The sequence below is a fragment of the Ictidomys tridecemlineatus genome, chromosome 1 (genome assembly GCF_052094955.1).
Source record: "Ictidomys tridecemlineatus isolate mIctTri1 chromosome 1, mIctTri1.hap1, whole genome shotgun sequence".
Taxonomy (NCBI): Eukaryota; Metazoa; Chordata; class Mammalia; order Rodentia; family Sciuridae; genus Ictidomys; species Ictidomys tridecemlineatus.
The window spans coordinates 93,638,466-93,663,382 of record NC_135477.1 but is presented as its reverse complement, the minus strand read 5'-3'; the positions used below and the strand labels follow the sequence as shown (position 1 = coordinate 93,663,382).

Sequence of the window (24,917 nt, the reverse complement as noted above, 5' to 3'; positions counted from 1 at the left end):
TAATCCAAGAATAAAAACTGCTGTGATCCTAGTATAAAGGTGACCTAGAGAAAAAGTCATGAATTAATTAGCTGATTAATTGGTTAATTATTATTTTTTTTTAAATTTCTAGAAGAGGCTCCAGAGAATTGGAGTATAGATATTGTGCAGTCTAAGGAAGAATGGGATTAATGCATATTTAAATATAATTCTCTGAAAAGAAGCAATATGGCTTCCATAGCAAAAATTATGCCTTGCTTTTCAAAGACCCAAATAAGAAACAAGCAATGTAATTTTGATTTCAAAATTTTTTTTGACAGTCTGCTGTTGCAAGTCATGACTTTGGGCTATAATTTCCACAATATTGGGTTTGACAAAAATTCAGAACAGAGGCCACGCATAAATAAATAATTTTCAGAATGCAGATGTATATTAAGTAAACTTCCAAAGAAATAAGTATACCCATTGACCTTCAGACCTTAAAACTATCATTACTATTATTATAAATGAGCTATAAGATTGATTAAATATAGAAATTCTTATTTTAAATAAGGACTGCTGTGTGAAATTGTTCTAAGATGTAAAAAATACTCTGCTGTATCCCACTATATTTAGAATAGATGTGGCCTTTTTTTTCTGGAAATTATAATGACTTGATCTGTGACAAAAACAAATACGTACAATTTATTATGAAGATGTTTAATTTTCATTTCATTACATTATAGTCTGTGAACATTTATAAGTCTTTAATTAAGCATGATTTATACAAATTGAGGTCATTTTCCATTTAGATTGCTTGCAGTGTTAATCACAGTGTGAATAGCCTTTACTGCTGAAAGAATTGCATTATACTAATATATAAACGCCTCTCTGTAATTTGCATATGTTCTCTGAGCTTGCATGTTACTGGATATGTACACATGTAAAAATGTTTTGCTAAATATGATACTGTACTAAAGAATATATATATAATTCATTTAAAATAACATTTACATTTTATACATTTCGATTTAAGTAGTTTGAGTTTTAAAAATAAACATTGTAAAGTGAATATTTAAACAATGAAGAGGTTATTTTTTAACATAAATTAAGTATGTCTATAAAGCCTTTCCACTTCAGCAAATGTAATTCCAATTCACTCCAACTCATGTTAACACTGGCTAAAGGTGTTAACTCTTGATTTTTTTGGAACCAGAATTTCTTAATTATAACTTGCTTGTTTGATGACTCTAGATTTGTCTTATGGACCTATAGCTAATAAAAGGTTCAAAGGGTGATTTGTCCTAGATGCACATTCACATATTTTTAAACACTATTTATTGTGTAAAGACATGGATGATTTAGGGAAGAACAACTGTGCCTGCATATTAATAACACTTCACACAATTCTTGGTTGTTCTCACATTATTGACTAGGGAACTTCCTTCTACTAAGATTTCAAAGGGGCAAGAGTTGGGTTTGATTTTGGTCATAATGTATTTCATTCTTAAAATGAGAAATTTCTTAGTGCTTTCTACCTGAGTATTAAGTTCTTATTTTGTACTATTAACACCAAATCTAGGGTGGGTTTCTCTCCTGCCTTCTATTCATTTCTCAAGTTTATCCCACTATGGCCTCACTGGGTCCTTCTAAAGCAGGAGGATAAAGGGGATATCCTTCTATCCTGCTCCATCTCTTCAGTGCCAAAAGACAAACTGCAATTCCTTCCACTGGTGCTAAGTGTTCATTGTAATTTGATCCCTTTCCTGCATCATCAGACGTGGGATCCCATTACTCGCCCTCACATTCTGTGCTCCAAAGTGGAACTATTCATGTATCTAAACCGACCATCAGATCATCAAAGTTGTCATCAATTCTGGTTCCCTGCTTGGAAGTACACCACAGTGTCCATCTTTGTCCTTATTAATCCTGATTAAACCTTTCCTTCAAGATGAAAATCAAAATATATTCCCTATGTGTTCTTCTTCAGGCATCAGTACTCAGTATCTTCCATATGCATATGTAAGCAAATAACCTTTTTATGTATAGCTTCATAAAATAAGACAATGCTTTTTCTGAGAAATGAAGATTTAATTTATCAACCATAACATGTTTTTATCTAAAACAAATTATAGTAAATGTGGTCTAGGAAAAGGCATATTGGGCATGTTCCAAAGTAAGCAAACTTTGCCATTGTCTTAAATTGAATTGCAACAAAATAAATAACACAGAGATTTTCATGCCACTTAGAGTTTTGATAATAACAAGAAGAACTGAACATTTCATCAGCTAGGAAAGTGAAGAAATGACTTAGGTTCATTCTTTCCCCTTCTATTTACTCCATTTTCCTTCCCTCCCTCCCCTCTCTCTCTTTCAGGAGAGTTTCACTATCAAATATTTGAGAACTTGTCATAATTTTCAAGTTATGCACACAGTTCTTTTTAGACATTGTCAGATCCTACGTTTATTCTATTTTGCATTTCTAAATACTGAAATTATTGAGATTATTTTCAACATAGTCATGAATTATCTCTTCTTTCAGTTTGGGACACCTAAAAAGAAAAAAAGAACTGCCTTCAGAGAAAGTCATAACTCGCTTAAAGAAATTGAGACCTCCCTTTCAATAGTGAACCATGAATGGGAATGTGACAAACTCAATTTTCAGGAGGGGATAGTGTTTACAAGACAGAAATTGGTACTTGTTTCCTTGTTTGGTCTTGAGGGGATAATTTAGTGATCAAATTGCTTTAAGCAACTGTGATAACCTAGGACTTCAGATACACCTTATGATATAGTGGATCAGAAGGCACATTAAATCTGAAACTATATTTTTAGGTTGTACATGTCACTATTTCTATTATTTTGCTAGAAGTGTAGCAGGAAACACTTATGGGCACCAGTGGTCTTCAAGTAGAGTGTGATATTTCAGGAGTACAAAGAACAGGGAGTCAGGAGCTGCATGTGGAAAGTTTGCCATCTGACTAGGTGAAGGGTGAAAGGCATACACCTAGAGTTCTACCAATTAATACTGTTTATGTCTTAAACTGGTTAAACATAGAACAGCAACAGAGTTATCCGATTCAGGACCAACAGGGAGTTGAATGGAATAGATGATAGGAAGAAAAAGAGATGAGAGAGCAAGCAGCCTGCTCTCCACCTATCTTACTAGCTCTACAGAACCCGGTGTTGTACTACAGGGAATTATTTGAAAATATCAGTGATTGATATTTGACTCAATTAGTCATTTTTTCCTTTTACATTCAATTCATATTCATTTTCTCTGTTGTCTAAAATTAGCATGGAAATTAGTATAATTTGATGAATGTTATTACATATGGTTTTGTATCATATGTGATAATGGTATATGAAAGGTAAGTCCCCTTAGTCATCCTAACTTTAGAAACTCTTGAATGAGATTAGGAAGTGATCATCATTTACATTTATTATACTTTGCATGTAATGAGCTTTAGCGATTAACTCTAATTTGCTTCTCATCGTATTCATCAAAGGCAAACTATTTAAAAACTAAAACATCTCCGTCAGTTAGAATTTTAATGAATTAAGATGAAATGAGACAGTGTTAATTGGCAGTTGCTGCAGGGTGGTTTCTAGATCTTGTAAGTAAAGCCAATTCATCTCTCCATCAGGGTTAATTTGTTTGATTTAATTCTAAGGATATACTGAATATTTCCCCAAACTATTCATATGTATTTTTAGAATTTGAGAATGGTTTAGTTCTGTTGATCCTTCATCTGGATTTTTCAATTCTATTTGAAATTGATTAAATTTGATTTTAATGAACTGTTGGTTTAAGCAGAATTTGTATCACTGACATGTGTAAGTACAAATACCAAAGGAATAGCATCACTCAGACTTTTTCATTTGAAATGCCTAAAACCTTCTAATATCTAATCATTTTTTTTACCAATAACCCTCTTCCTTTATTCTTGTTTCCTTAGATATAAATGAATGTGAAGCAGAACCTTGCAAAAATGGTGGTATATGTACGGACCTTGTTGCTAACTATTCCTGTGAGTGCCCAGGAGAATTTATGGGAAGAAATTGTCAATATAGTAAGTATTTTCATACATATATATATATATATATGTATATCCATGTATATGCATATGTGGATATATACATACACATACATGAATGATTTTATTTATGTTTCCTTCATTTATTATGGAATCTGGCCAAAATCATTACCATTCCTTTCAGAGTTCATAATTGGTCAAAATGGCACATTCCATATTTATTGACATAATATTATTAGCACACACATATTTTCCAGGATATGTTCCAGTTCACAGTATGCATAGAAGTAGCATTGTGGTCAGAAAGGAATGGCAACAGTCCTGAAGATACTCGTCTGTTTTTCCAAATAATCCCATTTTGATTTTGAGAGTGTTTATAACCTAGATTAATACTAACAGAGTGGTTACTTTTGATTTGATAGACATTGGAACCAAAGAGCCTCTATCACAAATAAAGGTAGAGATAAAGAAGGATTTAGTTACATCAGCAAGGATTTTATATATAATTTATTTGTCTTCTAGAAACCTAACACAGTCACATTTTGAGATAGTAAATCAAATGGCAAGACAATAATTTGTGTGAAATGTTTAAAAACAGGCAGAAAGTTTTAATCTCTTTAAAAATTTTTTTAAAAAAAGGAGGCTAAAAGTAGTAACAGGGCTATTGTCAATGGTGTGGGACCTAAATTAGGCAGAAACACAGGTAAATAAGAACACTAATGATATCACTTTATAATTGTTGGGTACTTAGGAAACTTCATATGCTACAGATTTTATGTGTATTATACTATCTGAGCATCACAACAATATCATTCAAACTCAGAATAAAGATGCAGATAAGAATTCAGATGTAGAAACTTAGATACATATGTGATGTGGTTTGCCCAAGCTTTTACAATTTGTCAATTAGTTGGTTGTAGAAGCATAACTAATAAGAATGCAGGCTTTATATTCCCAATTCAGTGCATTTTCCTCTAAACTGAGAAACCTCTTCGGATACAGATGATCAAAATGAACATACAATAAAACCATTACTTCCTCTCTTTTTTTCTCTATCTCTTTAGACATAGTCCCACATTTCCCACTTCCTCCTTCTTCTTTTCCCTCCCAACATGATCTATAAAATAGGGAATTATATTGAACAATTTATTTGAGTTATATGTACAAACAAATGATCATCTAAAAACTACATACTCATCATCCTAACCTGAAAAATTACTCTAAAATAGTCAAGTTATTAATATCAAAGACAATTAACTATTGAAAAATTACACTAAAATAGTCAAGTTATTAATATTAAAGACAATTCACTATTATGTCCATATTCAAAGGAAAGTCTTAAATACAATATATAAATACAAAACCAAGTCAAAAAGAAATAGAATGTTTCACTAAACAATATTAAAAAAAAAACTGATTGGAAGACACCATGTACAAACTGATGGACTGAGGGGGAAATTTTTCTTGGCTTCAAATGATTGGAGGATATTGAGCATGGGTTGATGAGGCAAGCCACAGGGATGAAAGGGCAGCTTGAGGACAGATAGACCATCCAATCAGAGACCAGTAGCCAGCCAAGCAGCTAGTCTAGCAACCTTCCCATAGAGCACTTACCTGACCAACTTCATTAACTCACATGCAGTTTCAGCTCTTGGCCAACCCCAGGCACAGAACTTTGATCCTTTGTTTTTTGTTTGTTTGTTTGTTTCATGAAAAATGAAGATGGCTGCTTAGTCAGTGCTGATAGTTGTGCTAAAAAGCTACCCCTATGATGTCTACAAATGAACACTTTACTAAGATGATGAAGAATAAACAAACCAACGTCAGTGAACTATATTACATTTGTGTAGCAAAAATAGTTCTGGGACCAGAATAGAGTATCTTCCGAGAAGCACTGGAACTAAGCAGAGCTTAAAATGGCACCTGGCTTAGTACATCCAGGCATGCTAAGGCCACACTTCTTTTTCATAGGAAGACTGGACAGTTAGCAGCTGGAGGGAGAGGCCTTCCCATTTTCTTTAAGGGACTCATGAGAACTGCCTCGGGATGACTGTCACTCTGAGTTGATCCATTCCTAGCTCTCTGAATCAGATTCAGATGAACTAGCCTCTGAAGATATGGATATTCTAGACCAAGACGTAGGGCATTAAGGAATTGGGGTGGAGGTCAGAATTGATAGCTGGGGGAGGTGGAGCTAATGAAATAAACACTAACACCAGGAAAGAGGGAAAGATGCCTTTGCTGCCCAAAGATCAACTGAACACACAGCTGTCTGCCAACATGTTGAAATCAAAGAAGACTGGGTGTGAGCTGGATCTTGAAACCAAGAGCTAAAACCTGTTTATACTGTCATCAGAGACTTTTGTTGAGGTTACTGCATCTGAAACTGCCCTTGAGCAAAAAGATGACTGATTGATTATGGAAAGCATATATTGAAATCAGCTGTCAATTCACTTGCCATCAGTTTCTACCTGGTGTCTTCCAATCAGTTTTTGATATTGTGTTTAGAGAAACATTCTATTTTTCTTGGGCTTGGTTTTGTATTTATACACTATATTTAAGACTTTCCTTTGAACATAGACATGATAGTGAATTGTCTTCCTGAAAATTTAGTTCTACACATTGAGAACATTGAAAATTCACACAGAGGAGCAGCTTCGTGTTACAGATGGCCCCAACTCTTTGCTGCTTGAAGTTAGGATCTTGGGAATTGACATTAGTTAGATTATACCTAATGTGACAGCTTTCACCCTGCAGCAAAATTGATAAATTTTCATCTGGGTTTTGCATCACTCCCAGAGTGTTATCATTGACCAGCTTACACCTGTAAGAATGGCAGAGAAGCTACTTGTTTGGGATAACTCACAAAGAAGGGAGACTAACTGCTGGGTAGTGTCAGAGGATACCTGTACTAAAACATGGCTGCCCTTGTGTTCAAACCCAACGGTCATTAGTTTAATCTTGGGCTTGTGTACTCCATTTCTTTGCTTTACTTCTTTCATATTTCTATCAATGGCTTTAGTTCAATTTATTTTGGTGGAATTTTGCATTTGTGATTTATTTTTAAAATCATTCATTGTGAAATCATTTCAACACCCTCAAAAATAGTAAATAATAGAAGAAACTGCAAAGGACTAGAACTGACTTTAAAATAGTATAATTATCGGGGCGTGGAGGCATATGCCTGTAATCCTAGCAGCTAGGGAGGCTAAGGCAGGAGGACCACAAATTCAAAGCCAGCCTCAGCAAATTAACAAAACACTTAGCAACTCGATGAGACCCTGTCTCTAGTAAAATATATTTTTTAAATGGCTCGGGATGTGGCTCAGTGGTTAAGTTCCCCTTGGTTCAATACTCAGTACCAAATAAAATAATAATTAACAATAATAATAATAACTATAAAATAGTAAAAGCCAAAAATAAATTGTGGAACATTTATAATAAAGACAGAAGAGGAATATCAATTATCCTCAATTTATTATATCTTTCAGTTCTTACAATTAAACATAACATCAGGAAACAAATGGAAAAAATATGAAAGAAAAATTTCCATAAAGGAAGCAATTTAATACTTAGAGTTGAATTGTGTCTTCATCTTACAGTTGGTGTATTTTGAATTTTCTGAAACTTTCCTATATTACCTTTATAACCTGGAAAGTGTAATTACATTTTAAATGAAATTTAAAGAGAGAGCACTATGTGAAAAATAAAGACTGACTTCACCTCTCTCATTGCCTATTCCCCTGCCTTTTATCTACTCCCTCTCATTTGGGAGTGAGAAGAGGAGAGAGTGGGAGCTTTAAGCCAGGATCCCATGCTGAGCAGGAGGCTCAGGAGGAAGCTGTGACAGGGGCACACACTCTCTACAGGGATCCACAGGCTCCTCACACCTTCACACATGCTTATATGCCCACACTCACAAGCACAGATGCCAGGAAGAAATGTGTTCATGGAGGGAAATTATTAACAAAGAAGATGACAAAAATGTTTTTTCAAAGATATAAAGAACCCTCATTTTGCAAATTTACTTAAAGGAATATTTCCTTGGTTCTACTTGTGCTCCTTCCAGTCTATTCTCAATCCAGCTGTCAGAAGCAACCTTTATAAAACAATACAAAACAAAACAAAAAAATAGTTGAGAAAGCACCAACTCACAGCCCAGTCTCTCACTTTGCTGATGTCAGGCAGAATAAAAGTTATAGTCCTCTTTTCTGAGATTCAAGGACCCATCTCTACCCAACCTTGCTCACTCCTCTCTCTCCAACACCATTTCTGGTCACTCTTATGCACAACTGTATCCACACTGACCTCCTAGCTGTTTCTAGCATATACCTGGTGTATTATTGCCCTAGAATATTTCCTTTCCCATTCCCTTTTTTTTTTTTTCCTGCGGTATTTGCTATTGTGACACATCCCCATCCTGCCTTCAGGTAATTGGAAAAAAAAAGAAAAGAAAAAAACCCCAAAACTCAATGAAGCCTTCCTCTTGACCTCAGCATAGTGGAACACACTTTCTGCTTTGTTTTTTTCTCCTTAACATTAATCACTAACAATTACTTTCAGATTTATATGTTGTTTATTGACTATTCCCTCAATTGAGTTTGTGCTCCATGAGATTTTATAATTGCCAGAAGAGTGTTGACACATAGTGTGTGTTCAATAAAAAATCTGCTCATGAATGAATGAACCTAGCATTTTTAGTTCCTTAAGAATAGGAATGAGATATTATTTTTCTCAGTGTCTTCAACTACTATCAAGTTATTTTCATTTGACTTTCCTTTTTAAAGCAGTATTGTAAAACTGCCTTTAGCAATATAATAAAATGTAATTCAGCACTTTGGGACTTACTTGGTACAACATTGATACAGATTGGTACTCTAGCATTCATTGTACTCAATGAATATTGATGCAAATTGCATTGCTTTTCTTTGATTTGACAATTAACCCTTTAATTTTTGCCATAAAATTTGCAGGTAAAGGTTCCAGTAATTATTTACTAATTACATTTATAGGTGGGTTAAGGAAATGAAACTTTAAGTAAGTTCACATCAGATTTTTAGATATGGCTTATATAATTTACTCATCTCCTTTGGAAGATCTTAATTATCTTTTAGTTTTATATTTTAAATAAAATTGCTATTGATTGATATGTGAAAGTCATTTAGGTGTTCCTACCATATTTATTACAGCATTATAACAATTTTTCTAATTAAAGTCCTCATTTAGACTCCCTTGATTCTTTTAAATGATGAAAGCTCAAGTGTCCAGACAGTCATTTCCATAAACAGCTTGAAAGGAAAATGATGACGGACTGGAATGAGAAATGTATTCTCATAAGAACAGATATGCCTTGCCATGTATGTTTTATATAGAGGTATATATGTTGTAGTTGGTCACAATACCTTAATTTTTATTTATTTTTATGTGGTGCTGAGAAAAGAACTCAATTCCTCGAACATGCGAGGCGAGTGCTCTGCTGCTGAGCCACAACCCGGCCCCTTGCCATGTATGTTTAAGAGCATGTGGTGTTTAAACCATAGTAACTACAATGGAAATTGATAGCTCATTAGATAACTAATCTAAAAATAACTAGAATTGTTTTCATTTATCGGGCTATATGGCCCATAATAGCCATATACAATTCCCTCCTGGCTGTTTAAATGTGACATGATTAAATTTCAGGAATGGCACTCAAATACATTTTCATCACTGACACTATTTCTGGAAATTAAGATAGTTACCAAGGGAGCTCTTAAAATGCAACATTGCCAAACTATTATGCCAAAATGGATTAAGACTTGGATGAGTTCAGAGGGCTTTATGAAAAATAAAAACTAAAATCTTCAACTGAAAACAAAGTGAGGCTTCAAAATGTCAAAATTATTCATGCTTTTCTTAAAACTGTAAATTAATATTTTCTTATCTTCATTTTTGAGCATTCATAACTCTTTAACCATAATAAAAATGAACTAGTATTTACAAATGCACATATATGTGTAGTATATGTGTGTGATATATATAAAGAATATATATATGTATTATTTTTAATGTCAGTATGTACTACCTTATACCTTTATGTAAGTATAGGCTTATTCAATGAAAATACACAAGTAAATAATGTGATATGTATTGTATATATTCAATGCAATTGTTGCTTTATAAAGATGAACTTATAAATAATGGCAAACACATTGCTAGACTCTCTTGCCACCAATTGTCATATTATAATGTTGATTTTAATTTTAGACTTCACTGTGTGCCAAGAATTGTCCAAAGTACTTTAAATATTAATTTATTTAATCCTCTCAGCAGTCTTTGGAATAGGTGCTATTTATTACTGGTTCCATTTTACAGAGAAAATTGAGCTACTGAGTGATTAAATAATTTGCTTAGGTTCACATGGCTAGTAAACTGCAGAGCTTGGCCTCAGTCCCAGTCATTGCAGCTGCAGAGCCTGCAGTTCTAAGTATGATATGATCCTGTCTCTTGCAGGGCAAAAGGAAACCGTTTATTACACTGCATATATTAAAAACACTTGCACGTGATGAGTGGTCTTGGTGAGTGTCAGCAGCATTAGAGGGAAAAACACAGTTTTGGCATTTAAAGAAAACTATGACTTTTCTATTTTTATCTTTATATCCTGAACAAATTAGTTGCCTTTTCTGTTCCTCGAGTTCCTTATCTGTAAGCGAACTTAACAATTTAATTTGATTCATATTGATGAACAGGTTAAAATTAATAGTAGATGTAAAATGCCTAGGTCAATAAATATTGTAAGTAAATTAATGCGTAAGTAAATACACATGAGGATTTTGGAGTTGTGTGAAAAGCCAAAACCAGTGTATCCCTACATTTGCTTTTTTTGTATAATTTAGATATTTTATATGGTCAAACAGCTCACTTATCTTTTGTAACTGAGAATACATAATTGACAATAATTTTTATGGAAGTTTACAATACAACACTAATTTCCTACTCTTCTCTATCCAGGTAGGACATAGACCCAGAAACAAAATATGAAAGAAATTTGCCAGTGAAATAAGTCAAGCATAGAGACCCACCATCTCACATGTGTGGAGTATGAGAATATTAATCTCAGATAAGTGCAGAGTAAAATGTTTGTTACCAGAGGCTGCGAGAGGAAGGAGAAGGGAGGGAGAGAAGAAGTTGATCAATTGGTACTAACTTATATTTAGAAGAGAGAATACAGTTCTGGTGTCCTCTTGCATAGTAGGATAGCTGTAGATAACAATTATGTACTGCATACTTCAAAAAGCTAGAAACAAAGGATCTTGAAAATTTTCTCCAGGAACATAATATGAGAAGAGAGATATATTTAGCTTTATTCAGATATTACATGATGTGTACATGTATAGAAACAGCACATGGCATCCTATATGAATATGTATAATTTTATAATTTTGTCACTTAAAATAAATTAAAAATAAAATCTGATATAAAATAGTTTTAAATCAAGAGGTTTTTTTTATTAAGAAGTGAAAAAGCAAATTGAAGCACACTTAAGTGAATATATCAAACTCTGTGATTAAATAAACTAGCCACAAATGTGTATTGAGCTTTTCTTAGCATAACTATGTACAAGGTTTTTAGGACATATGTGAATGAATTTATTCATTCACCAACTTACATCAAACTTTAGCTACCATGTCTAAAGCTGGGGCAAAAATATCATTAGATTAAATCCAATTTCTATTCTCATGCATTACACAGATTAATGGAATAAAAGAGCAAGAGTGACATAATATCTAATTATAAAATCTGATGAGTGCCATGAAGGCAGAGGAGAAGAGAAAGTTGAGGGTTTAAAGAAGAGACATTTGAGCTGAGAGCAGAAGAATGCAATCTGTACCTTAACAAAGGGGGAGGGTGGTGGAGATGAGAGTTTTACAAAGGGAAGGATAATATCCTCAGGGATAAACAACCTACTTGTCCTTGCGAATCCTAAAATTCAGTGATGAGTTAAGAATGATCTTTAATCATCATGTGATAGCATTTGTGGAAGGATCACCTGATTTTTAGGTCTAAATATTATGGAGTCAAGAAATTTCATTTGGAGATCAAGATAAAACAATATTTATGCACTCCAAAATCCACATTATAAGCTACATATTTTACAACCAGAAAGGATTTGTAAAACACTAAATAGAGCTTAACTCAGACAGTAAATGTTACTGTCTGAGAAATATACCAAGAAATCAAGGAGTAACAGAAAAATAACCATTTACCATTGATCCTTGTTTTATTTCAGGTAATTAATATTTGATATATTAGACTGAATGTTCTCTCTGATATGCAAATACTAACACATAACAAGGGTGGGGAAGGGAAGAAAAGAAGTTCAGTACACTATACAAAGTGAAATGAAAGGAAGGGTGAAGGGGTAGGAATAGGAAAGACAGTAGAATGAATTTGACATAACTTTTCTATGTTCATATATGAATATGCCACAGTGAAACTCCGCATGGTGTACGACCTCAAGAATGGAATCCTAATTAGAATAAGTGATAGTCCATGTATATACAGTATGTCAACATATACTCTACTGTATGTATATCTAAAAGAACAAATTAAAAATAAAAAAAAATAATCCAGCACTCCAGTAGAATGGAAAAAGGACCATTTTCCTCAGGCTTCCACCTTTTATGAACATAAGAGAAAAAAGAATTGTGAGTTGATGAACTTTTTATACTCAGCACTAAGCATATAATATTAAATCCAAGATATATAATATTTCCAGTCTACCAGTGAATATGCAGGTCTACAAATATAAATAACCACAGGGATATATTCTCAAATACAGATAATTATTTCAACTTCTCACATTCTTTTAAAGGGTATGACAGGAAGTTTGAAAACACAATGCTGTGCAAGTGTATCAGTAGTTCTCAAGAAAATAAATGATTCCAACATTACTGCAGGGTGAAGTCTTTGCAACAATAAACAGAAAAAATTGACTTGGTGACAAAACTGAATTGGATTTTCTGTGTCTGACACATAAGTTTCATCTTCAGTCAGATGCCTCTGGCTATATCTTTTCAAATGTTACCCAACAGTTTTGTGCAGACATATCATATTTTGAAAGTTCACCTGCTGTACCTTAAAATGATAATGTAATAAAAGAAAGAGGAAAATATCAGAAAATATGCTCAAATAGACTTTCTAGGATTTATTAAATACCTCTAACAAATTGAATAAGTTTCGTATTACTTGGTAGTTTTTTTATTTGATTGCAAGATAATTTATAAGTAAGACATTCTTATGTATTCTTGATTTTCAAATTATATCAGCATTCCCAATACATGTTAAAACATGTATTTCTGTAAGTTAACCTTAAATTTATTTTCTTGGCTTTTTCAAAAAAATGTACCCTAATGTTTCCCAATTCAAAGAAAAAAAGATAAAGTACTCAGAGACAAGGATTTTGGGAATAGCATAACTTGATTTAGTGCTCATAAAATTTAAAACTATAGTGGATGCTTAAAAATTATTGTATTTTTCTCACTGAAAATACCAATATTTTCAAACATCTTCACAGTTCCCACCCTTGCAGAAAATGGGGAAACTTAAAGTTTTTACAGTTTATAAAAGAAAAAAAGGAAGAAAAAAGAAAATAAGTCATTCTAGAAATGGACACTCAGAACTTGGTTCAAGTGTAATTTATGGGAAAGACATTATCCTATAAATGCTAACATAGCATTCTTGGGTAGTAAGGTGAAATTTGGGATCCAACCGTCAATGTGAGCCTGAAATAGATATTTTATAATGAAAAAATTACAGTGCAAATCACAGTGATTTCTGCTTCTATAATATTCAAGAACAGCAGAGATAAATGCCTTTCTCAGATAGGAAAAAAAAAAAAAAAAGATGGTCCCTGATCTTCTCTGAATGTGCACAGTTTTCCAAATGATGACATGATTTCCTGAGCTCTCAAGGGTTTCAAATGGTTGCAATAAAATTTTACTGGCAACCTGGGGCTAAGTTTGGCAGTGACAGCAACAACTGGCATGACCCTTGCCCACAGTTTTCAACTGAATCGGCACACTTGGAAGTGATGGCTTCCAGCAGCATGTAACACAAAGAGCCAAGTCCACATTTTGAGTTTTATCTTCAGAGCTGTCTTCATCAACTGAAGAATCAGGGCACGACAGACTGCTTTCCTTTTTAGGCTGGTGGAATTATAGGTGCATTGGAGATACTCAGATGAGGTAATGCTGCTGATTACTAAAATGCAGATGATAGTTCAGGAATGCCTTGGTGATGGAGATTCAGATTTGATAAAGTCAGATGAGACTGGTAAAGTGACTAAATAGGATGGCATTGCCAAGAGAAAAAAAAATGAAAAGAGTGGAAGATTGCTAAGAATAGAGTTTACAGCAGATAAAATCATTGTTTCTCTGCAAAGTTTCAAAAAATAGAATAGCAGTAATCTGAGAAATAGAGCATAAAGACTGAGAAACCACGTAAAGGGTGCTTTTGGAATAGGAGCTGGACAGGAAATGGAGACTAAAAAAAAGATGTCTTAATTTGGAGGCTCAAACCCTTAATGGTCCTTATATAATTGTAGTGGGTGGAGGAGAAATATGACGGATTGCAAGTGCTCATGTTGAGCAGGTGCAGAGTAAGCAATGAAAACCACAGACCATACCTCCCAAGTTATGGTACTTGGAGCATATCTTAAACCCTAAAGAGCCATTGAGGTGACCAAGGTCCTAAAAATAAATTTCATAATAGTTACTTTAATAGCTTTATCTGGTCAATAATACACTTTCTTTTTAGAGCTCTAAAGGGAATGGATACATAAAGTATCCAACTTAAAAATAAATTGAACTTGAGGAATATGGTTCTATAAAAAGAGTAGAGCCAGAGAAAAGTCAGTAAATCCAATACTAAAATTCAAGGAAAACAGGAACATGGACATAAAATAAACTATTCTGACAAGAAAAAATGGTAAGAACTATAGTTATATAAGGAAACCTATAAATACTCAGCTCTATTATCTAACTACAAAACACCAAGGAATGGAAACTGCAGCTTTTAGCTCAGAGAATCCAGAGATATCCATGGTGGTTTGTTCAAGATAAAATTCATTTCATATTTTCTCTGGAACACTTGCACAGACACAATTTTTTAAACATTCATGAAACGATTATTTGGAATATAAATATTTCTTTATATTTACTTGGCAGAAACTTAATAATGCCATTTCCCTTTCCACTGGAATTATTCCTGGATTTTACCATTGTTAATAGTCTTTAGTTTAACAGAGCAGGAATGCTTTTTTACAAGGATTTAAGAGTGTTCTCAATCCCAGTCTTTAAGTGGTCAATGCAAGATTTTCAACCAACGTATAAGACTCTCAATGGAAGGATGAAGGTGGCTGTGTGATGAGAAAACAAAAATAAAACATTCGTTTTTATTAAGGATTGCCTAAAATTTAAAATTTCTATCAATTACAAATATAGACAATGACAACTTTAGAATTAGCAATACCTATGACAAACAGAAATCACAAATACTGTAATTTATTGCAAATCTCTAAAACTTTTATTTACATTTTTTCACTAGTAGGAATCTCTAGTAGATCTGCCTTTTATTTAATGCATTAGTAGATAAATGCTTATATTAACATATCATGCATTTTAAAATATTTCAATTGTTTGTATTTCCTTACATTTCATTTTACTCATTTAAATGTGTTATTCTGAAATAGGTCCCTAGGCTTCCCCAAACTGACAAAGAGGTCTATCCATAGAAATAGTTAATAACCCCAAGTTAATGCTTTATCTGTCTGAAAATATGATTTTCCCCTTATAATATGCTTGAAACTTTTAGAAATGAAAGCAATCAATAAGCAAAATTTATTTAACCTTTATTCCTGGCCTGTCTGTTGAGTTTTGTTGTCTAGTTCTATGTGTTAAAAACATGTAAATATAACAGTAGAAGACTACATTGTTAAGCCACATTTTTGTCACTGTGTTCACAGAGGTTTTATTAACAAGATTGAGGTGTTATGATTGAACCCATTTCTACTTCTAATCAAGAGCACACATTTAAAAAGTTTTTAAACTCTGGAGATGTGATGTATTCTAAGGTACCTACCCTGTGAACACTAACCTGTATTTAAAAGACAAGAGAAAGAGCCAAATTAAGTAACTACTTCCAATTCTCCTCCCTCCTCCTTCCTTACCCTATGCACTGCCCATGAAGCTGAGCACACTCAGTCTGCCTTTTACCAAAAGATCCCCTCAATTTACCTCAGTAAAAAGATGGCCAGAAGCATGAACCAGAACTATGAAGAAGTCTTGTTCATTACTTGGTTTTCTATGTAGTTCTGTCTTTCTCTCTCTGATCTAGGTCTAGGTCATATGTCTCAGAAAATTTTTGCTTCTCCTTATTTTCTTACTCCCTTCTCTGCATGAATGATGAAGTTAACTTAATGATACTTCTCATTTATAACAATATTTCAATTTGAAGTTGCTTCTTGTAATGCACAATAAGTAGTTCTATAGACTGTACTAGAAAATCTATAAAACAAGAAAAACAGTCATCCTACAAGTGTACCTGAGAAGGAAAACAATTTGTTTGGTATTTCTGAACTCCTTTCATAAGTATGGGAAAATACCAGCTGTTTATACACAGTTAACCTTTTGGAGTAGTTAGGTGGATTTTGTCATGGAAGCTTCTGTAAATTTGTTCATTATGCAAAACACTATAAAAGTCCCCACACAACTACTAACTACGAACTTTTGTTATTTGGTCTAATCATAATAAGCAAAACTATTTTTTATACTGTAATTGGTGGCACTGCTATCCTGAAAATATTGCAAAATAATATGAAAATTTTGTTCAATGAAATTGATAAATGAATGTAATGGGAGGGGAGTTTTTTTCCTAAGGTACAGTTCACACCCAGTAATTTCTAGTGAGTATCTCTGTGCTACTTCATGAAGTGTGAGAGCTTCACTTGGAGAATTGCTAAGGGACCCTTGTTTTGAATGGCCCTTTAATATTTTCTTTATAATTTTTTTTCTGATTAAAAAAGGAATAGATATCTTTAAAAGAGCACTTGCAAAACACAAAATTAATGTTTTAATTTCCTTTCCTTTTGAAATGGAATCTGCTAAATCCACCACCTGCAACACACCACCAACAGCAATGTACATGACATTGACTTGAGTCACTCCTTCTTTCGCAGTGTGTGCCCCTCTGTCTGAAGCACAGATCTCTTTCAGATCTCATCATGCTCAGGAAGAGGCCTTGTTCTTCAATGTATTTACTGCCCTCCACTCCACAACACCTAAAATAACTAAATGAAAAAATTTGGACACTTGACAAATTTGGTCAGCTGAGTGAGTAACTAAGATTTTTTTTAGTTTAATAACAATTCTCTAGAGAGTTGCTTTCATCTACTTTAGTTGATTTAAAAATGGAAGCAGACTGTCATTTATTTAAACATATGAAGAGACAACCAGATTAATTGAATCCAAATTTAAACTGAAGTTTAAAAAGAAAAATATTAGAAAATTTATAATATTAGTCTGACACATTTTAGCAACATAGAAGTAAAAAGGAACCACTGTTTTACATTCTAGTCACAGCCTCTCTACTCACAAGAATGTAACAGTACATACAGTTTTTGAAATTTCAGGAGCTGGCTAGCCAAGTATATTTTCAACAAGGCTGCTTTTATTACTGACTGAAGTGAATTTTTTTTCTTAGTATTCTACCTTAACCAGACAGTACATCAGTACATGATAGAAGTTAAAACCCACAAAAATCATGTTTCAGTTAATAATTCAGGTTATTAATTAGTCATGCTTATGAGACTTGAGAGTAGAATCTGACTTTTAAAATGATTGCAAGATTTAGAGGGTAAATATAATCAATTGACTCATTTTACTCACATTTACTTTTAAATTTGTTAACCCAGATAATGAACCTGAAATCCAGATTAAAGTGAACATCATAAAAAAAGAAAAATATCTTGGGAAAATTCTTTTAAAAAGTCTTAACTCTGCCTTGTACAGAGAAGAGGCTCCAGGAATATTGGGTCAGAGGTGAAGGAGTTAGAGCCTATGTTGACCCTTCAGTCCCTAAGCCATAGCAGAAACACAATGAGCTAGCCACTGGTCTACATCTTTATAAACATGATGGCCAAGAATCCCATTCACCTTATTGTAGCTTCTCTGCACTCCTTAAAGCATATGCTGCTCCAAGAATGCCAACCCGTCATATCAAACTGTTAGTAATGACCCACTAGTAGTGAATGTGCCTGACTCCAAATCCTTGCTCTGTGACTGTAGAGGGGGTGTTGACCCTTGGTGGGCCTCAGTTGCCTCAATTAAAACTGAGAATAAAAATACTATTCATGAGGTTATGTTGAAATGTCCAACAATTTTGTTTTTCTCTCAATAGACTTCATTTGTAATCTCCAGGGAGGCCTGTGAGATAAAATAGATTTATACTTTTGGGGCAGTGCAGGATAGGGGGTGATGGAGCAGAGAAAATGTATTGAAAGTTCACCTAGAAGAATTCAGCTTATTTAGCTGTTACCTGTCTCAGTTGGAGGAGTGAAAGATATTGAAAGAGATAAAAAGGGTGAGTGAGCTTGAGTTGATAATGTATGCATTTCCAGGTACAGAACCACCCCAAGGGATTATACTTTTTATTATGTTGAGCCTTAATTGAATGGCTCAATAAAGTTTGGGAGCACTGTTGGTAACTGTCGCCATGAAAGATGTGGGAAATGTATTGTTTCACCAAACAAAATCCTGATATAACTATTGTTTGGAAAAGGTGAAAGATAGGCTTAAATAATATTAATTAAGTAAATAAATGATGAAATTCACATCAAATTATACTTAAATGCCAAGTGCTTCTATCTGTGATTACAAGTATGCTTAGGATCTTTTTGTACTTAGAATAGTAACAATTAGTTCAGCTTGGAGGAAGATTGGAGAGGAAAGAAAAAGTCAGAGACACAAACTGCCAAAAGTATTTCTTTTTCTGCCATGTAAGTAAAATCTCTTCTAAGGTGTGTAGTTTGGTATTGCTAGAAAGTAAGTTTCCAACATCCAGGAGGATAACCTTTACCCTCTGAGCAATGGGAACCCAGGAAAAACTACATATTACCAGAAGAGTGAAACAGTCAGATTTTCTAAAGATTTACTCTAAACTCAAGGTATAGGATCAGTGAGAGAATTAGCTGAGAAACAAAGAGGCTCATGCAGGCAATGGGTACTGTGTATGGCGGTACTAGCTAGATGAGAAAAAGAATCATTTAAATAGCTAAAGCACACATGGAATTTAATAACTAACCAGGAACATTTATTTACAGCTTGATTTCAAAACATTAATTTGTGGTATTTTGGAGTATTTTAAAGAAAGAAATTAGTGGATCATTTATCAATATTTAATCTATAACTTTTAGCAACTATATAAAGACAGTAAAGAAACAAGAAAATTGGAGGGTTGGATCCATGTTCTTAGGATTGTTCAGCACATATGCACCCAGAGCATAGGCTGGAGTCACTCCACCAGAATGTTTTATTGACTTTCTGAAGTTTTTTTGTTTGTTTGTTTGTTTGTGTTTTAACCATGTGCTTCTTACAAACACTGTGCAAAGGTATGCATTTTTTGAATTTATCACAAATTTATTTTTTCCCCTGAAACCGTCTCTTCACTTTACTTTCTCTGCATGACAATTCTTAAGAAACCAGTACGAGTGCATGGTTTTCTTATCTCTCCCAATCGGATCATGAAAAGAGTCAGTTGGGTGCTAATGAGTTTTGCATGATTATTTTTTCCCCAATATATCCTCTTTATACCCTTGGAAACCTAAAAAAGAATGAATATTAACATTTTTTCCTCATGTTAATTGGACATATGAGTCAGGATGAAACAGAAAAGGCAATGCTGAAGATATGGGATCCAGGGGGTTCGTTTGGGCAGAAATGTCTTGTTACTTTTCTCAGTTATGTACTTGAGGAAATGAGACTTCTTTGATTATTCCAACAAAATTGCCAGCAGCTAAAATTTCATCTACAATTATCCTAAAGATAAAATTGCTCAGATATTAAATTAGGGGGAAAGCATGATCATAAAGGTGTTTTCAGAGTTATAAGCTGGCTTGTCAAAGGGTTAACAGGAGCTTTTCTAGAGGAGACCCCCATTTTGTGTCCCAGTGAAGAAAAGGGCCTGCCAGACACAGACCTATTTTAAAAGGAGATTATTTAATTAGTTATTTTTATTTCCAGTCAGTCTGGCAATACATTATGGAGAATCATTTCATTTTCATTCATTACAAGAGCCATAGCTTATATTTCCCCCAGGCAATGAGTTTTATCTGACAACTTGAATGCTTTGGTGACAGAAACATCTGATGATGGATACGTATAAAGGAGATGGCAAGTGACATGATATTTTGGATCATTTTCAGTAACTGTGCAGGATTAATAATTTTGCTTATGTGTATACTTAAATTTTTATTAAAGAACTTTTTTTTTCATGGGAAATGGGCATAGGTTTTCTATTTCTTTTTTCAATTTCCCTCTGAAAAGAAATGAATACATGCAAAACCTGTCTAAACCAGTGACATTTGTTTAATCATGAGCTCCGGGTAGTTATGGTAGAAGTCAGACTTTACCATCCATGAATTTTTATCTCTTACTTTTGTTTTGTAACAGATAAATAGGGCTCCTATTCATGCTAGTCACATTAGGTATCATGTATTGTGTGTCAATGTCATGTTGTACTGTTCCTAACCTGTTGAAAAAAATCTATGAGATAAATATTATAGTCCCTGGAATACTCATGATTAGCCCCACAGTTCACATACTTTGTGTTCTATTGGCATTATTCAGACCTTTTAAAAATAAAGTTATCTGGCTCCAACCCCAAGGAAGTTTGATTAAATCAGTCTGAGATTCATCTTGGCCTTGGGATGTTTAAAAGCCTCCTGTGTAATCCTAATGTGCAGCAAATTTTAGAAACTGGATTCATCTGAAACTGCTAAAACGTTAAGCAAATTCCCCAAGCCCAAGTAGCTAGTAAGGGTTGGTATAGGAATTCAAACCCAAACCTCCTTCATTTCATAACTCAGTCTTCAATGAAGCAGGGCATCTTGTTGGTGGTGTTCAGTACTATTCAGAGTGGAGACTGCTAGAACTATATTTACCTTCACACCCATAACCAAAATTAAAATGAAGAGCAGTTTCCACGAACTGACACAATTGAAAATTTGCCAAGACTTAATAAGTTGCATAACATTATACTTGTTATCTTAGTTATTTCCTAAAATATTGCCTACATTTGTAAATTTTATGATCTAATGAAGTCATGCACTTTAAACAACCAAACTTAAAATGAATGTTTCTATTATTTCTTTATCTTTGCCAGTTTTATTTAAATGAACTGATAATTTTTCAAGCTACTAAGATGTGAGGGATATGTTTTCCTTACCCCCTACCTGAGCAATTTATGGTTCACACAGTTAATGGTAATTGAGGAAAGTTTTTCAAATGATTAAATATTTTCTTATTAATGTAAAGTAGGATTTGTTTCTCTAGTTCTGTGTATTTTTATCCAATTTATCTTTTCTTTATATTAGAAACAGTCACTATGTCCTACTGTGTCCTTGTGATTATTAAATTAGAAAATAGCTGTGCTTATTATTTTTAAGCACTTGACTACAAAAAAATTATTTCCAAGAAAAGCAAGTCACTATTATTTTCACTTATACAAGATTATTTCAGAAGTAAAATTAATTCTCCTATCTCCATTTTGTTTTAATGTCATGCAGTATCTAATGTTTGAGGCTGATGGTCTTACCTGATTCCTGAATCCTGATAGAAATTAATATATGAGGGTGATGAGCTATTCAACATTTACAAAATGCAAATTTCTGGAGAACCTCATATTTTCTGTAATTCCAAAGTGAGAGAAACATGAAGTTCTCTTTTCTTTAAGTTTTTAAAAAGCATATAATTCTAATTTTGACTAATTTTTTTCAAAATTTACAACTTCATAATGAGCAGACATAGGACTATTTGTAGTTTAAAAATTTGCATCTGTATTATATTTAATATATTTATAAGAAACATATTGTTTGTCTTTTTAATAATTATGCTGAGTTATATAGAGTAATGTATTCTATTATGATGTTTCATAAAATAGCAATTTATTCCATTATGTATATTTTATTCAACATAGCTAACACTTCATACGCATTTCAGCAACTGAAAATGTAAATACAGACTTGAGGTTTTTAAATGGCTTTACTTGTCTATATTATTTAGTAGTGCTGATACAGATTCTAGATACTGTTTTTTTCTGCAAATGTTTTCCAAGAAAAATAAGCAGTTAACTTGGACATGACATAATATCAAGGTTTATTTTAATATACTTTATAAGTTTAAAAAGAATCAGGGGTCATATTTATTATTTCTCTAGGATATTTCATATTCTTTACATTGTAAAACAGATCTGGTATGAGTCTCTGTTGAATGACAGATAATGTATGATAAACTGGCTCAACTTCTACAGATTCATAATTAATATGTTACTCTATTAAATTCTCCTAGAAAGTTTTTCCCACAAAACTAATATAATATCCTTTGTGTTAGCAGCTTTACATTCAGTATCATTCAAAATACTATACTGAATTATCCCTTTCAGGACAACAAAAGCCATTTATGAATACAATATGTAGAAACTTTGTGATATTTTTTGTCTGTAGGCATGTTCATTTTCTAAAATTAATATTATCAAAAATTTATCTTATGTTCCAGCTCTATTCTGAAAATCCTGAATATAAATATATAGAGAGAGATGTTTTAAATAAAAAATAAATAGCTCAGATTGTGACTTAAAGGGCAGATGTAAAAATCATTTACAAAAATATTGAGTCCCCTAGGCTATGGGTTTAGTTAAATAGCTCAGTGGAAGGGTGAACATCTAATATACGTGAAGCCCTAGGTTCAATCTTCAGCATCCCCCCTGCCCCCCAAAAAAAGAAACAAAGAAAGAGAGAAAGAGAAAATTTTAATTCTCTCTTTGTACAGTTTTATGTGTTTATCTTCTAAATTAAACAAATATGTCCTTACATTTTTAAGAGGAAATATGTAATATACAAGTGTTTACATTTCAAATGAGCCAATCATCTTCTACACATTTTCAGCATCCATTTGGCTCTTCATCATTTGTCCCATGAGTTTTCAACATGTTCTAACATTAGAGAGGGCTCATTATGCTATACCTTGGCATCTGCAATGGCTTCCTGTTTCACCTCTTGGATTTCTTTTGACCTCTGGAACACTGAGAATTCACACTCACTCTGACATGACATCCTGTGTGAAGAAAAGTATAACAATATTGTATGGAAAAGATAGACAGATAGAGCTAGTAATTGAATTTGAAACTATGATTTATCTCAAAAATAAAAATCAGTGTCTGACATGCCAGTAATATTGCTTTATAACAAAACATCAGAGGAAATGCCTTATATCATTTACCAGATATGCATTTGCCAAAAAATCTTAAAAGATATAAATAACTTAAAAGCACAAAAAGGAGTCTTCTGCATATCAATGCTTGAATATTTACATTTGATATTCAGTTCATGCTTCTTCAAGCAACTGAATCCCTTCTTTAGCATTTTACCTTGGCATTAAACCCCTGTTTAGCTTTTTCCTGTGCAGACATATGTTTTGTCAGAAAGCAAGAATAGGTATACAGCTACTGGTTTTGAATTGCAGGCTTTTGACTATACAGACAAATGTTTCATCAAACCATGTTGTTATCTTCATAGTTGGTAGAAGATGGATGTGCAGTTTAAGTGGAATCCTGAGTACAAGTTACTGAAATCTTGCCTGGCTGCAAAAGTGCACTTAGCACTTGAAAACCCCATATGCTCTTCTGTTTTGAAAAAAAAAAAAATTGCATCTTAAGCAAACTAAAACACTCTCTTCTCTTGTCCTCCAGGAGCACTGTTCACTGTGGTAGAATGATAATCTTATTAGATTGTGTTGACTTTTGTGAATTATCTCAATAAGAATTATGGCCTTCAAACACTAGAATGCATAGGCCCTACTACTTAAATGACATTGATATTCTGCAGCAATATTCTTATAAGTCAGCTTGGGGAAATAATAGTGGATAATTTCCTATTGTAATTTAGCTTATTCATAGATTTAACTTTTCCTGAATTCAAATCAATTACTTTAAACTGATAATGTATCATAATTGAATTGAGATAACAAAGTGTGAAGAAAAGCATAACCACATTTTATAGGAAAGTGGCTAGATTGCTGATAATTGAATTAGTAACATTATAAATGCAGTTTTCATTCTAATCATGATATTTCCTCTACCTCTAAGAACCGACTCATATTTATAAGTATTTTAGCATACCAAAAAAGGTTTTTTAAGTATGATAAATCCTTAGAGTGATAATATTTATATTCAAAAGATTAATTGAGTTTCAAATAAGGAAGAGAAGTAACTCCGAAATACTGTAATTTGTTTTAATCTACATTAACCTATAATACTGAAAACTGCTAGTTTGTAGACACTGTTCTAAGTGCTCTGGAAACAAATGATGCAAAGGGAATAACTTCAAGAAGTTTGTCATATAACAGAAAAAAATATATGCACAAGTAGTTGTTTCTCATTTTTTAACCTGGACACCTTCTGAGACTTCCAATATGGAAAATTAGTAGAACACAATCTCCAACAGAATGGCAGAAATGCTTTCCTGGCCACACATTACAGAAAAAAAAAGCCTTCATGTTTATGAAGAAAATTAGCATTTATCTAAACTGAGAAGCCCATTTGATACAAATAAATAGACTTTTTTTTTCCTAAGGTGCATATATGTTTTATGTGCAATCCAAATAAGCTTAA

At 33.1% G+C, this 24,917-nt stretch overlaps 1 protein-coding gene across 2 annotated transcripts in view; it reads left to right on the top strand.

The window, feature by feature from the left end:
• The window catches only part of Edil3 (EGF like and discoidin domains 3), a 394,473-nt gene that overhangs the window by 225,852 nt on the left and 143,704 nt on the right, over nt 1–24,917 (top strand). For both annotated transcript variants that reach the window (XM_040271830.2, XM_005315666.5), the window contains one exon: nt 3,918–4,031. In XM_040271830.2, the coding sequence (XP_040127764.1) occupies nt 3,918–4,031 (114 nt within the window). The remainder of the gene's footprint in view (nt 1–3,917; nt 4,032–24,917) is intronic.